Raw genomic sequence first — 16,021 nt, forward strand, 5'->3', positions numbered from 1 at the left:
TTAAATTTGCAATGAACAAAGTTTTGGAGCCTATTTTTCTCCTTTTTGTTTCCCCTGACTAAAATCTTAAACAAAACCGTGACAGGATGTTAACCTACCAAACCATATGCTTTTTGCAATTTTACAATCTTGGTTAGAATATTCAAAATGAACGTCGTTTATAATATTTTAATGGTGTATTTCTCTAAATTCTCCTTTGATCACGACGGTTTGAATTACGAATTGTTAAAGCGCCACACGATGATTGAATTTCATTTACCTCAAGACGACGAGAGTAAATATTAACCAGCGCGTTGAGCAATAAAGCGTCAAAATCAAGCAATTTCCCTAGGGAAGCAAACAAAGGTGGAAATTGTTTAACTTAACATAAAAATATGTCGAGAACTCTCCGCTGTAACTACTCTTTAAAGTTTAACCCGATGCCGTCACATTTTGTTAAAGAAATTAAACATGAGAGTAAAATGCATATAACTCTGTTTTCATGACAAAGTTAGAATTCGAATAGGATTAGATTTAATCGAACATGATCTAATGATAAAAATAAGTGAAAGAAGTTTTACACTACGTTTCGATGACACCACGTCATCATTTTCAAGTGAGAAGAGAATAAAATTTGACAACTTAATATATACCGCGCAAGGCGGTAAAACGTAAAATATGCATGTAAAAAGTGACAAATTTAAATAAAATTAAATAAATAGTTTTGCGCGTATGGAGTCTGATTGAGTGTTCAAGCATGGCCTTTTCTTTGTTATGAATAACATTTCATAAATCAGACAGTCCAGTTTCCCCTTACACTTTGCTGAAGTTCTTATTTCTTGCTTATCCAAGGACAGATCTTACGAACGTTCTCAAATAAAAATCGTGACTTAATGACTCAGCTTTGAAATTTAAAATAATATAAGTATCAATTTGATGAGGATCTAGCTCCATGGACAGCAAAGTGCTTTTCTGATGGTTTGCTTTACTGCTTGTCTTACTTCACCAATCTTCCAGCAGTAAAGAAAACGGGTTTAACGTCGAGTTAAAGTAAACTAAGACAGCTGCTACTTCCCTTAATACTACTAAGTGTGATGAATATGTTTTACTGTCAGCGATTACAATTGTTACTATGAAGGATGGTGCATAACAAACTACTAACGCTAACTGCACCCACAGTGCACTGTTCACTGCCTTTTTGTACCGCGCCATGTTCGGTGCATTTGGTTGGCCCGGCTGTTGTTGAAGATGATCTTGTACTTGAGCCTGATGATGACTGAGAACCCGAAAAATTTTCATATACGAAGCGACTGAAATAACAAGGCAAGACGGTGTAATTATACTATCATATAAAATGAGTATACGGTAATCTAATATGTAGCGTAAAGCAGCAACACTGGATACAATCCAAAAGCTAGCTACAGTGATGTATGTGCGCTTCAAAGTTACAATTTGTCTGTGTCTTAGCCCCAACAACAGGGCGAGAAGTCTGTCCACGCTTATGGCCGTCATCGTCAGCAATGACACTCCACATAATGCAATGTCTGTAAGGAAAGCGGCGACAAATACGTATCGACAAAGATTCCATTGCTCGTCAGCCACGGACATCCAATAAGTAGCACTGAGAGGCTGGCAAACAAGACCAACCAACAGATCAGTTGTTGCCAAACAGCGATACAAGAGTTTGGACGGAGGATGCAGGGAAGATTCTATGTGAAGGGCAACGAGGATAAGAAAATTGCCAAGAAATGCTGTGATGAGAGGAGAATGTAGATTGGTAGAAAAGAAATTGAAGCCCACCAACCAGAGGGGGGGAACAGCACAGATCTTGAAATATCTTGGTCTGTGTTCCACCTCCAGTGAAATTTGTTGTCGACATTATTCTGTATTAGTTTCCTTTTTTCTTAGATTGAAGTTATCTGTGATTGCAACGAGAAATATTTCATCTAAACAGCTTCACAACGATGACGATCATTAAAACCTTACTTCCCACATAATAATCATATAGAGACTTCCTCATCATTGTTTAATCGTTTGAAAAACTTCAGAGAAATCGTCACTTTAATTTGTCAAATATATAAAAACACCTGTAACATTAATATTGTTTTCTCTGTGAGATAAACAATCCCTCCTTACTTAGCCGACGGGAAGGCACTCATTATAAACACTTCAGTATGAGTTTTTTGTACCTTGCTGGTGAATAAGTTTGAGGCCTCGAGCAACACAACTGGTGAGCGAAGGAGCAACTTCCCGCAGTGCTGTTAACGAGGACCCAGCTCGCAAGCTGACCTTGCTCCATCGATAGAGTGTCAATCAAATGTCCATATCATTTATGTAAAGTTAATTTTTGGCTCATTATCAACCTCAGTAACATTAAAATATAGAGGGTCTAAGCTAGGGATGTCAAACCCATGTCAATCAATCAAAGAATTCGAATAAATATATAGATTAAAATGGATGTATGACCACTGATGCAACCTTATTTTAAAATATTCGAATTCAACCGCGTGATTAGGAACATTTTGGGGCTCTTTTACCTCCGTTTCTTCTCCAAGAGTAGAACAAAATAAGAGAAGAGCAGAATATTAGGCGAAAAAGCAGTTTACTGTCGTTTCTTTTACATTCTTAATTTGTTCTCCTCCTTTCACCAACAAATTCTAAGTAAATGTTACGTTATCAGACAAGCTTTTATTTTTCCGGCAGGTGACTTAATTCTTTATGTTCTAATTCCCTCGAGCGATTAGCAATTGTCCTCCGATGATGAAAACTTTATGACAGTGCTGAAGGGAACATGATATTCTATCGATCGAGAAGGAAAAGGAAGTAGGGGATAAGTTTATTATTTATAAAACTATGATGGCTCTTGGTTACGTCTTTGGCAACTCTTGTGCACCTTTCTCTTTCTCCAGACTTCCTGCGCGCTTCATATTTTAATGAACACATACTGACCTAGCCACGATACACTCGGCTTTGTTTTGAGTACGAGGTTTTTATCAAGTACCAAATAATTAATTTCATCTTTGTTACATACAAACTAGTTTTCTTTCGACTCTACAGTCATTTCAACTTTTTATCATATAAGGGGCAAAATTACTGAATTGTGATTGGTCAAGACAGAGGGCATTTTTTCTTAATTTTTGTAATTGCCCCGGGAAAAATTACTTGAAAATGATTGGCTGAAAATCGCTTAGAAACGGCTGCCAAGGTAAAGAAATTTCTGTTTGTTTTGTAACAATGGCGTTCCGTTTTGCGCGAGATCAGTAAGAAAACATTTTGCCCCTTATATTATATACAAGTAATCACCTGGTTCCTCGTAAAATTAAGGATTAATATCAGTTGTGTTTTTGGAAGTTGCAGAAATTGCCCGAGTCACCCAGCGACTCGGGCAATTTCAGCAACTTCCGAAAACACAAGTGATATTAATCCTTAATTTTAGTCGGCCCCATGCGATTACCTATACTAATCTATTCTTTTATTCACCAACGCGGAAATAGCGGAGAGACAAACCCAACGAGTGCGTATCAAACTTTTGGTTAGGATTTTGGCCCGACAATAAGTCAAGCTTTCGCTCCTTATAAGTCCTTATCTATTGTTCGAAGGAAAGGGTTTCTATTATTCGCAAGACAAAGGTTAGTAATCACCAGCGCGTAGCCAGCTCACCGAGCGCGAAATTCAAATTTCTTCGGAAGTGATTAGTGTTACAAACACAGCCTTTGTTGGGGAGGGTGTGGTAATGATTGCTGTAGCCTAGACACATCTAAAGGGAGTGGGATGGGGAAGTTTGTGACAAGAAGAGCGAGGTCTGGACGATAAGTAAGCGAAAACTTACGCTTTAATAAAACTCATTTGTGAAAAAGAGTGAATTGATGTATTCATGACAAAGTTTGGTAGCATGCGCTTCAAAGTTACAATTTGTCTGTATCTTAGCCACAACATCAGGGAGAGAAGTCTGTCCACGTAAATGGGTATTATCGTCATCAAAGACACTCCACATATTTCATGGGCTGTGATGTAGGCTGATTCAAATGCGTATCGACAGAGATTCCATTGTTCGTGGACCTTGAACATCCAAGAAGTTGCACGGAAAGTCTGGGCCACAAGACCAACCAACAGATCAGTTGTTGCCAGACAACGATACAAGAGTTTGGACGGTGGATGTAAGGAAGATTCTTTGTGAAGGGCAACGAGGCTAAGAGAATAGTCAAGAAACGCTGTGATGGAGAGGAGAATGTGGACTGCGAAGAAAGGAATTGATTCTTGATGAAGCCCTCCGACCAAATAAGGGGAGGATGGCAGTTGTTTACGATATATCGTATAGCATATCATCAACTATCAAACTCTTTGCAAATGACACGAAAGTGTACAGAGAGATCGCTGACAGCATAAATGATACTCAAGCCCTTCAAAGCGACATTGATCACTTAGCAAACTGAGCAACTTTATAACAGTTGAGATTTAACCCGGAGAGGTGCGAAACAATGTGCATTACCCATAACCGCGACAGCTCGTCTCCTTCGTATATTATGGGAGTTGCAATCAAACCAGTAAAGCATGTCAAAGACCTAGGGGTTCTGAATTCCAATGACCTGTCGTGGGGTGCTCAAGTTGATGGTGCTGTGAGCAAGGCTAATAAAATCTTAGGCATTGTTTACAGAACGCCTGGATCTACAAACCAAGAAGTATTTTCTATTCTATATATTACTTTAGTCCACTCACTAGGACTGTTGCCTTGTCGTGGCTGAGTGGCTTGTGCGTCCCAGTGACTCCAGGAGCTATGCCGACGGGGATGTTTACACCCCTGGCAGGGCCTCCCAAGCCAGACAGGTCAAGGAGTAGGGTGCAGACTAAAGACAGTCCCACAGCCCTCCAGACCTGGGGATTAGGCTTATCTGTTCCTGTCTGAGAAAGTGTTCCAGGAGCCAAAAGTGGTGGTCAACCGATTTGGCTGAAACGTGGCACAACAGTTGAGTGCGATAAGATATTTCAAAAGCCACTTTGGCTCACTTCTCTGATTGTTCGTTCTGAAGTTTTAGGGGGGGTCCCATTAGTGGCCTATGGAGCACCAAAAATTCATCCTCCTAAGTGGCATTTTGAAAGTGCTATAAAACTCCATTGGTAAATTGTGTTGCCAAATGAATTTGACCATGGACTCTACTATGGTGGAGCTTTCACTTCATAAATGTAACTTTGTTTTCAAGCAATTAGACAGAGAGGGGCCTGGGGCTAAAGTTAAGTCAAATTTGAGGTTAAAATCACTACCCATAATTGCCATTTTTCAAAAAAACATAACATTCACCTGCCTTCTCGCATAACTTTCATACCAAATCCAGTATGTACTTTAGTGACCCATTTATCAAAATCAGTTGAGAAAAATTTGGCTTATTAAGGTTTGTTAAGTTTTTGGCGCAAACTCTTCATGCCCTTCGAAGGCCAAGCATAATTCATGCTATAAACAGACCAAAGTCTTGACATAAAGCCTTTATTTTGTATTTGGTGAGTGAAAGTGAAACATTTTCGCAACATAATGAACAATCCTCAGCACAAATTAAGCAAACTTTTACCACCCCGCTATGTAAGCTCTCATAGGTTAAGGCACGAGCGTACCTTTGCTTTGCCACTTTGCAAGACAAATAGACTTAAAAACAGTTTTTTATTGCTTCGGCCAGAATAGTCAACAACCAAAAATAATGTACAAGTTCCCCCTTACGACGAACTACGTATTTTTTAATAAGACGAGTACATGTACATAGTAATTTTTATTTTATATCTGTGAATACGCTATTCAGTCCATGCTGCGAAGTATTTACCAATAAAGTATCTATCTATCTATATAAAACAAATGGTAAACACCACAGCATATACCACTGAGTTATCGATGCACTTGGGAGGTTTGCTAAGCACTCAAAAAGCTAGAGTCGCTCTCGGCTATCGCCTTGAGCGACTCTTACGCTTCTTTCGTGCTTAGCAACCTCCCGCGTGCATCCATAATTCAATAGTGTACGCTGTGGTGTTTACCATTTGTTATTTGTACTTGGCAAAAATAGAGGGAAAACTCGTTTTTAGCCAAAGTATGACAAATTTTGGTTTGACCGCGAATTCTAGATCTTAGTTCGAATCTGGACGCCAGTACCAGTCGCTTTTACCAAGTACTACAGGCTACGCACTTAGTCTCGATCGATCTGAAAGAGAACTCAGTTACAACTAATGATGGTAAATTTTATTTCAGATCCTTTGCCAAACCCAGTTGACATGTGCAGGTAAAAAATCATCTTCACATATTTATAAGTATCACGGATATTTTTCTAATAACCAAAAAAAGTTGAAGATTGAAACTAGACCAGCTCGTTTGGATATATGGCGCCAACATTAAGCGCTTTCCACCGATTAGCGAGAAATAAAAAATTTGACATGTTTTAATCGTAACAAACAAATACCTCGAAATTTCTTAAAAGAAGAATAAATATGACAGTAAAATACATGTATATATTTCTTCGATTATGATTAGATATAATTATGATAAAGTTTGAACTAGTAGCACGAAATACATTTTTAAGAAATATAGCTCGTGTTTCCATTGCTTTTCTTTCCGCAGATTACCAACGAACTTCGAGCAAAAATTTCTTTGAGCTGTCTCGTCCCATCTTATAACAAAGATAAGTATTCTCTGACAATAAACGCGACTTTATGGTCACCTTTGAAAGTCTTCAATACAAGTATAACTCATGAGGGATCTAACTCCAGGGACAGCAAAGTGCTTGTCTGAATGTCTGCTTCACTGCTTGTCTTACTTCACTAATTTTCCAGCAGTAAAGAGATGGATTTAACGTCGAATTAAAGCAAATTAAGACACTTGCTACTTCCCTTATGACTACTAAGTTTGACGGAAACGTTTCAGTGCTCAGGTTAGTGATTACAGCTGCCACTATGAAATATGGGGAATAGCAAACTACCAATGCTAACTCCACCCACAGTGCACTGTACACTGCCTTTTTGTATCGCGCCATGTTCAGTGCATTTGGTTGGCTCGGCTGTTGTTGGACATGATCTTGTACCTGAGCCTGATGATAACTGAGACACCGAAAAATTTTTATATACGAGGCGACTGAAATAACAAAACAAGATGGTATAATTGTAGGTACAGACCAAATAAGTATACGGAAATCTAATGTATAGCATAAAGCAGCAACAATAGATACAATCCAAAAGGTAGCTACAATGATGTATGTGCGCTTCAAAGTTACAATTTGTTTGTATCTCAGCCCCAACAACAGGGCGAGAAGTCTGTCCACGCTTATGGCCGTTATCGTCATCAAAGACGCTCCACAGAATACATAGGCTGTGGTGTTGGAGGACTCAAATGCGTATCGACAAAGATTCCAGTGTTCGTGGACCATGGACATCCAAAACGTTGCACGGCAAGGCTGGGAGACAAGACCAACCAACAGATCAGTTGTAGCCAGACAACGATACAAGAGTTTGGATGGTGGATGAAGGGAAGATTCTTTGTGAAGAGCAACAAGGATGAGAGAATTTCCGAGAAATGCTGTGATGGAAGGGAGAATGTGAAGTACTGCGAAAGAAACTGATTCTTGTTGAAGTCCACCCGCTATAGGAGGGGAGCATAGCAGTTCTTCAAATGCTTTCGCCTGTGTGCCACCTTTCGTGAAATTTGCTGTGGACATTGTTCTATCTTCGCTTCCTTTTCCTAGCAGGTTTTTTGTGATTGTAACGAGAAATGAGGCTCGGACAGGACAAGCCTACCAAAGATCAATGAAACCCTATTTTCTAGAGAATTTCCACAATCAGAATCCTTCACCTGCGTTTAAGCATTTAAAATTCGTCAGAAAACTCTCTGTTGTATCAAAAAATTACCAGAGCCTGCGCGGTACGTCAGTTAAGAAAGAACGCTATAATGCAAATGTGGAGACATCTGTCATGAAACCTTCACTGACTGGATGCTAGTCATATCATATCATTTTTGTGGAGTTGCCAGACAACAATACAAGAGTTTCGTCGGCGGGTGAAGAGAAGATTTCTTGCCAAGAGGGAACAAGTTTCCCTTAAAAAAACAATAAAAATGAAAAAAAAAAAAATCAACGAAACCGTGAGTGTATCAACTGAGTAATTTTAAGCCTTAAATCGTGCGACCAAAACGTTCTTTTTTTCTTTGTCTGTTTGAAAGATTACGAACACATCACACACCGGAAGATCTTTTCAGTAACTTGCCCTATTTCAAGTTAATCAAAAAGGAACAAAAAAACAGGAAGTTCTATTTTGAAACAAAGGTGTTTAATATAGGTCATAAGCGGCTGTCTCTCTTATTTCCACCAGGTCAATTTCGCGTCAAGAATAATTTTTACCTGAGACACTGTCAACTGAAAAACTTTACTTAGGAAAGAACTAAATTAGATTTGGTTTGACTCGAAATAACTTTCTGACTACATTTGGGGCCATAATTATTTCCTCAGTCCATAGAGACCGTCGCAACGCCCCCAAAATTGAAAAAAAGACATATTTTGCAACATTGTAGATTGTCATTGAACCTTTTTTCTAGGAAAATTTCACTTCTCGAAAGCGAGAGACATTATCTATGCGAGAAATTAATCTATCGTATTTCGTGTCTTAATAAACAGTTGATCCGTCTTTCCTAAAGTTTGTTTGACGTTGTATGTAGCAAAAGAAAATATTTGTCTTGACTTGCCAAGCCAAAATCTCGTAAACTTCACTTTGTTAAAAACATTTACACAGAAACTTCCTTAATAACGTTCACTCAAGTATTAAGTAAAGCTCATTCTTTCGCAAGAGTTTCCTACTTTGTATTCCTGCAACTTATATTTAAAAAAATCAAGTGAAGCGGGGATGTTTATTAACTAAAATTGTTGTGCGTCACTACTAAGTGTTAGAACATAGCTAGCAGAGTCGCGCAATCAAATTCATTATACGTGAGCGTGCTCAAAATCCCGATAGTGCACGCTGATAGCGTCAGCAAATCCGACCTCGCCAGAAAATTTTTTTTCGTGCAAACGGCCATTGTTAGCGCGGGGAAAAATAATATATTTCGCGACAATAATGGATACAAACAGAAACTCAGCCTACTAGTCCGAAAAGAAAGACGATGTTTCGACCTTTTCCCTTGGGCTAGAGTTCTTAAATGAGGCAGAAAGAGAGAAAAACCAAGGAAAAGGAGACTCGGCATCAGCGCCGTCACGATTCGCTTCAATTGATATTGTTGTCCGTTTTTCACGTCGGATTTAATGCACAATTCCACCGGCTATGTTCTAAAGCTATCGCCTCGGGCAACTTTTACGCTTCTTGAGTGCTCTCCAAACTTCCCGCGTGCTCCATAACTCGATAGTGCACGCTAAAGCATGAACCAATTCTAAATTTGTTCAATCTCGAAATGAATTTGCACAAGGAGATAAGATTATTAAATTTTGCTTTCATTATCATTTTACAAAATAATGGAAAAGCCATCCATATTGAGGAGACCTAACGTCGGTAAAAGCTGTGAGGGAGTGGCGAATGTTGACAGTAGACAAATAAATTGGCTACTGTTTTACCTAAAAATCTTCCTCAGTAGAGTTCCCTTTTCTTAAAGACTCCTTATATGAACTGCTTACCCTGTCGGCATGAACAACACGAAACAGATAATCAACAACCATAACAAACGCATCCTAACAGCATCTATACAGTCTGATGACACCGCCGCCACCGCCACTACCATTGATAACAACAAGACATGCAACTGCCGACAAAAGAACACATGCCCGCTCGACGGAAACTGCCTGCAACCATCAGTAATCTACCAAGCCTCCGTTACACGCAAAGACAACAACACGACAGAAACGTACATCGGACTCACAGAAGATGACTTCAAAACAAGATACAGAAACCACACCGCATCATTCCGCCACGCTAAACACAGAAACTCTACCGAACTCAGCAAGCACATCTGGACCCTCAAAGACAACAACATCGATCACTTTATTTCCTGGCGCATTCTCTCATCGCACTCACCGTATAACAGCTCAACTAAAAGATGTAACCTCTGCCTCAAAGAAAAATTCCTAATCATCTGCCGGCCCGAACTATCAACACTAAACAAACGTAATGAACTTGTGTCTTCATGCCGCCACAGAAGCAAAGCCCTCCTACGCAACAACTAAACTGTCAATTTCGCGCTGCATAAATTAGACTAGTTAGATCATGCAAATTATATTGTATATAAGCAATGGTAAAGTTTATTCTCATTAAATCCCCTGATGAGTGGGCGACCACGAAACAGGCTTGTAGGGATGAACTTGCAGTTTACTTGTCTTTTTCTTCCCACAATATATACTTCGCTCTACTTCTATGTATTGAGCACTGTTCTACGATATAGCTCTTTGGCATACAAAGCTTTGCTTTCATGTCCAAATTGAGCACTCTATCTAGGATGAGTCATTGCCGTTGCAATTGCGCATGCTCGCTGGTTTACTCTAGTTTGAGCACTCTGGCATGGCTTAGACGATACCACAAAGGTTGGGTCGTTTGGGGTGACCGTCTCGGTTCTCCCCCATCCTAGCATTAGCACTGCACTGATGAGGCCCAGAAGGCCGAAACAGTACTGTCTGCAGTTAGTTATATATATATATATATATATATATATATATATATATATATATGTCTATATCTAATGAAAACTTTATAGGAAAATTGTAATGATGAACTCCCAGCAACATTTACTACTCCAACAATATACAGTTGTAAATCGTGTTGTAAAAGTGTCAAAAAATGCTCTTAGCGGTTTTAGCTGGGGTATCGTTTCTTATTTTGAACCAAAAGAGGGTAACGATTCTTTTAAAAACTAGCAATTCCGTACTAGTCTTCCCTTTCTGTCAACAATGCGCAAAAAGAAGTAAATAACTGAAGACGAAGACCCCCAGAAGGCTGGCGTTTCTTTTGGCCTTTTTTCAGTGACACCAAAAGCTACTCAGTGTTTATTTTAGCCGGAAAATGTATTTGGCCGTGGTTTTGTTATGGCATCGCTCGATATAAACACTTTATATATATAACAACTTTATTTAAATAATAACATATAACATATTATTATTAAAAAAGGGTTATAGAAGGGAGGAACTTAATCCTCATTGTAAACTATACCCCAGATATAAAAATTTAATACTATGCAATATACATATACATACTGAAACATTTTACATACAGGCATATATCTATATAAATATAAAATCTAAATAAAGAAGACATATCTAAGATAACTATTTTGTTTAAGATTATAACTAAATAACTTTACACGGCCATATTGACCAGCTTAAGATATTTATAGGTAGTTAAAAACTTGCTATATTAGCGATCAATGAGACCAAGCCTGATAGTTCCATCGGTGATTCAGAAATATATCTACCGGGATTTGACGTCTTCAGAAGGGACCGTACCGTCAACGGGAGATGCGGTGGCGGTGTATGTTTTTATTTACGAAACAACGTAAATTACCATGTCTTGGAGGAGCTCGGTGCTGACCAACTTGAATGTCTTGTTATCGAAATCACCAGACAGCATTCCAGACCTTTTTCAATAGGTACATGGTACAGACCGCCAAGTTCCCAACAAGAAATTATTAATCAATTTGAAAACCTTTTAGATATAACTGTTTCAGAACGCAGCGATTTCTACCTACTCGGTGGCCTGAATTGTGACATGTTGCACGAGCGGTCAAACAACCACACGTCGCCGCATTTAATGAACATATTTGATGTTCACGGATTGAGTCAAATGATTTCTGAACCAACTAGGATTACATCGATAGGACGAACATTGATTTATCTTTCTATAGGTAATAATCCCAAAAAATATTTAATTCTGTGTCGTTCATCGTTGCATTAGCGATCATTCACTTGTGTTTATGACGATAAAGATACGCTATGAACGTGCTGATTCGCATTGCTCTATTGAAACTCGCAGTTTTAAGAATCTTAATATCGACCAATTTCTACATGACCTTGTACGAAAACCATGGGATTTAATTGGCTTAGGGTCAGATGTGGGACGCATGGAAGACCTTAAGGACGCTCCCAATGGATTTCACAAGTGCTGATGCGTAGAATTCACAAACGAAATTATTTTAAAAAAGAAAGCTGCGGGCAAAAATAATATTGCTAGGTGGGAACAGTACAAGCAGGCGCAAAATAGTCCATCAATCGAGATCGGAGATGAAAGGTAGTCAGAAAAAGGCTATTAACACTTGATTGACAATTTATTTTATTCTATCTCATACTCCTGGGGAACCCATAGTTACCTCGGCTAGGCGTTGAGCTTGTACAACACTTCCTTTCTGCTCCCCAAACTTCTCGCGTACTTCCTATCTTTATAACCGCACGCCGAGGCAGGAACCTATCATAGAATCTATATTGTCAAAAATGAAGACAAATCAGCTCGACTAGACACTATCGGCTTCGCTTATAGTCTGGAGTGTCATCAAAAACTAAATTATTCATATCGTTTTCATAGCATGCCACTTTATTTTTTTTTATTTTTACTCCATTGCTTTTCTTACAGACACCGGGATGACTGACAGACAAAGGTGTATAAATCCCTTCACGATTCTTGAATTAGGGTTCTCTCCCGGAAATTGACTTTGTAATTGCTCAGAACAAAAGACTGCAGCTTTGGAACTAAACAATAGCATATTGGTAGCAGTCAGGTATTGATTCCAGTAGATAAAATTTAATCTGACTTCAATGAAATTTTTTTTCCTTGGCAAACAAAGACGACATCGGCCATACTATTGTTTGACAATAGAGTAAGAAAACTCCCTTTTATCACTTTATTGAAATGAATTTAAAAAAGGAGTATATTTAGATCTACTTTCATTTGCTAGGGTTGTGAATAATGCGGAAATACTCTCTCTGTATTGTTGTCAATTCTAAACTCAAAAAAGACTTCTTATAACGAATTAAAAGAGAGCAAATGAAAGTTAGGGACAGTAAATCGCTTGGAAATGATAAAAATAGAATCAAAACAACTTGGAGTTAGTTCACATTAATCTAATGTGTAGAATAAAAGAATGACATTAGATACAATCCAAAAGGTAGCTACGATGATGTATGTGCGCTTCAAAGTTACGATTTGTCTCTATCTCAGCCCCAACAGCAGGGCGAGAAGTCTGTCCACGCTTATGGCTGTTATCGTCATCAAAGACACTCCACATGACGCACGGGCTGTGATGGCGGCTGCGTCACTCTGCGAATCGACAAAGACTCAGAAAATTGTTTATTATGGCAAAAAGCTTATTTTTGTCCCTTTAACATGTCAGGTACACCCCGTATGAAATTGGAATAAGAGGAAAATACATTAAAACACATGGAACATTATCATGGTTTTCTCTGTGCAACAAACAATTCCTCCTCGGGAAGTCACTCATTATCAACGGTTCAGTACGAGTTACTTTGCTCGTGAATAAGTTTAACCCCTGAGCAACACGACTCGCGGACAATGGAGTGACGTGCCGCTATGCTAATAACGAGGACTAGCTCGTAAGCTGACCCAGTTTTATTGACAGGGTGTCAATCAAATGTCCATATCATTTGTATAAAGTTGAGGCTTGAATCGTTATTAGCATCAGCAAGCTAGAAATAAAGAAACTGAAACAACCGGTTATGGTGAATTTTATTTCACACGCATTATTAAAGTTTGTTAACATACACAAGCAACGTAACCATCTTTACATATTCATAAGCATTACGGAAATTTTTCTGGGACGACTAGACCAATTCGAGACTAAACATTGACAAATGCAACTCGGTTGGCAACATGGCGTCGATAACAGGCCTCTTTCTTTGAGTTAAGAAAAAACGTTGAATTTAAAAAACTCTTTTAAACTTCTCTTTGAAGTTTTATCCAACAATTTTCTATTGCTAAAAAAAAAAAAGAAAAAAGATTAAACGTGAAAGTAAAATGCACGCATATCTTTTTTCGATTATACCTTGCCGTATTCATGAACATTGGTAGCTAGCTAGCACGAAAAATACCCTTGAAGAGATATGGTTGGTGTTTCATTGCATTTCTTTCAGCTATTTCTGTAAAAAAAAGCTATTTAGTGCACACAACAAGCCATTTTGTTTTAATGAATACTCGATTAAAAGTAGGACCCCACAGGGCCTTGCGTTACAGAAATCAATAGTATTGTTCAATGATTGACATTAATCAACATAAAAAACATAAATTATTAGAGGGGAAAATATTCACAACACAAAAGAACATAGATCAACGGACACACTATCCACAACAGACTGCGTACAGACCTCGAACAAAAATATTATTTGAGCTTTTGATTTCTTCCTATCTAATAACATATTTGACGGGCGTTTTCATACAATAATTGTGTAATCACTTTCAGCTTTAAAAGTACTATATATTACTCGAGGAGGACCTAACTCCATGGACAGCAAAGTGCTTGTCTGATTGTTTCCTTCACTGCTCGTCTTACTTCAGTTGTCTTCTAGCAGTAAAGGAGGGGGGCCTTGGGATTTTCGGTTTTGCGGTTTTGACTGTTTTTTGGATCGGTTTTTCGGTTTTTGGGCCAAAGAGGTTCGGTTTTTCGATTTTTCGGTTTTGATGTTCAGAGCGGTTTGCGGATTTTACGTGTTTTTGCATTCGGTTTTCGGTTTCCATGAAAACTCTGATGAGGTTTTCGGTTTTTCCTTTTTGACCCCTTTAAAGGTGAAAATGTAGCGGTTTTGTCAGGTTTGCATGCGGTTTTCGGTTTTGCTGCCTTTTTTCGTCGATTTTTCGGTTTTGGAGGTTTTTTCCTCCGGTTTTGCGGTTTCCCAGAGGCCCCAGTGCCCCCCTCGTAAAGGAAAGAGGTTTAACGTCGAGTTAAAGTAAAGTAAGACACTCGCTATTCCCCTTGGGACTACAAAGTGTGATGAATACGTTTTACTACAAGCGACTACAATTGTCTCTATAAAGTATGGTGCCTAACAAACTACTAACGCTAACTGTACCCACAGTGCACTGTACACTGCCTTTTTGTATCGCGCCGTGTTAAATGCATTTGGTTGGCTCGGCTGTTGTTGGACATGATCTTGTACTTAGGCCTGATGACGACTGAGACCCCGAAAAATTTTTATATAGGAGGTGACTGAAATAACAAGGCAAGATGGTGTTAATATAAAAAAATACAGAATGGGTATACGGTAATCCAACGTGTAGCATAAAGCAGCGACACTAGATAAAATCCAAACGGCAGCTGCAATGATGTATGTGCGTTTCAAAGTTACAATAATGTATAGCCTGTGAGGAAGGAGGCTTCAAATGCATATCGACAAAGATTCCATTGTTCATGAGTCACAGAAAGCCAAAAACTAGCAACGACAATTAGGCTGGGTAACAAGACCAACCAACAGATCAGTTGTTGCTAGATAACGATACAAGAGTTTGGACGGCGGATGAAGGGGAGATTCTTTGTGAAGGGCAACAAGAATAAGAGAATTGCCAAGAAATGCTGTGATGGAGCGGAGAATGTTGACTGTCAAGAAAGAATTTAAAAAAATTCTTGTTGAAGCCCACCAACCAGAGAGGGGGAACAATACAGTTCTTGAAATGTCTTGGTCTGTGTTCCACCCCAGTAAAATTTGTCGTCGACATTATTCTGTGTTCCTCTCTTTTTTTCCTTTTTTGAGAAATATTCGATCTAAACAGCTACACAACGACGACGATCACTAAAAAAAGAGCTCCCAACGTACTGAGTCATATAACTTCCCCATCATTGCTTATTCGTTTGAAAAATGTCAGAGAAATTGTCGCTTTAACTTGTCAGGTACACCCCGTATAAAATTGGAAAAGGAAGCAAATACATAAAAACACCTGTAACATAATTACTGTTTTCTCTGTACGACCTAAAGTCCCTCTTAAGTTAGCCTACGGGCCCATTATCAACGTTTCAGTAAGAGTTACTTCGCTCGTGAATGATAAGTTTGAGGCCTTGAGCAACACGACTCGTGGACAAAAGAGCGACGCAAAACTAATAACAAGGACCTGCTCG

At 38.8% G+C, this 16,021-nt stretch overlaps 2 protein-coding genes and 1 pseudogene across 2 annotated transcripts in view; all 3 read right to left on the reverse strand.

The window, feature by feature from the left end:
* Positions 1-606: 606 nt before the first annotated feature.
* On the reverse strand, positions 607-1,964 carry LOC148720906 (melanocyte-stimulating hormone receptor-like; annotated as a pseudogene).
* Positions 1,965-6,567: 4,603 nt separating this feature from the next.
* Positions 6,568-7,661, reverse strand: LOC148720907 (melanocyte-stimulating hormone receptor-like). The gene has a single exon (XM_088738847.1). The coding sequence runs from the start codon at positions 7,659-7,661 to the stop codon at positions 6,711-6,713; it is 951 nt and encodes a 316-aa protein (XP_088594973.1). The 3' UTR covers positions 6,568-6,710.
* Positions 7,662-7,946: 285 nt separating this feature from the next.
* The window catches only part of LOC148720908 (uncharacterized), a 23,098-nt gene continuing 15,023 nt past the window's right edge, over positions 7,947-16,021 (reverse strand). Inside the window, exon 4 of the mRNA XM_088737702.1 lies at positions 7,947-8,038. Within this exon, the coding sequence (XP_088593828.1) occupies positions 7,947-8,038 (92 nt within the window). The remainder of the gene's footprint in view (positions 8,039-16,021) is intronic.

Source organism: Stylophora pistillata, chromosome 11 (assembly GCF_964205215.1).
Source record: "Stylophora pistillata chromosome 11, jaStyPist1.2, whole genome shotgun sequence".
In the NCBI taxonomy this organism is placed as follows: Eukaryota; Metazoa; Cnidaria; class Anthozoa; order Scleractinia; family Pocilloporidae; genus Stylophora; species Stylophora pistillata.

What these genes read in the sequence shown, in the direction of transcription:
- LOC148720907 (XM_088738847.1), bottom strand. Translation starts at nt 7,661, where the DNA reads ATGTCCACAGCAAATTTCACGAAAGGTGGCACACAGGCGAAAGCATTT.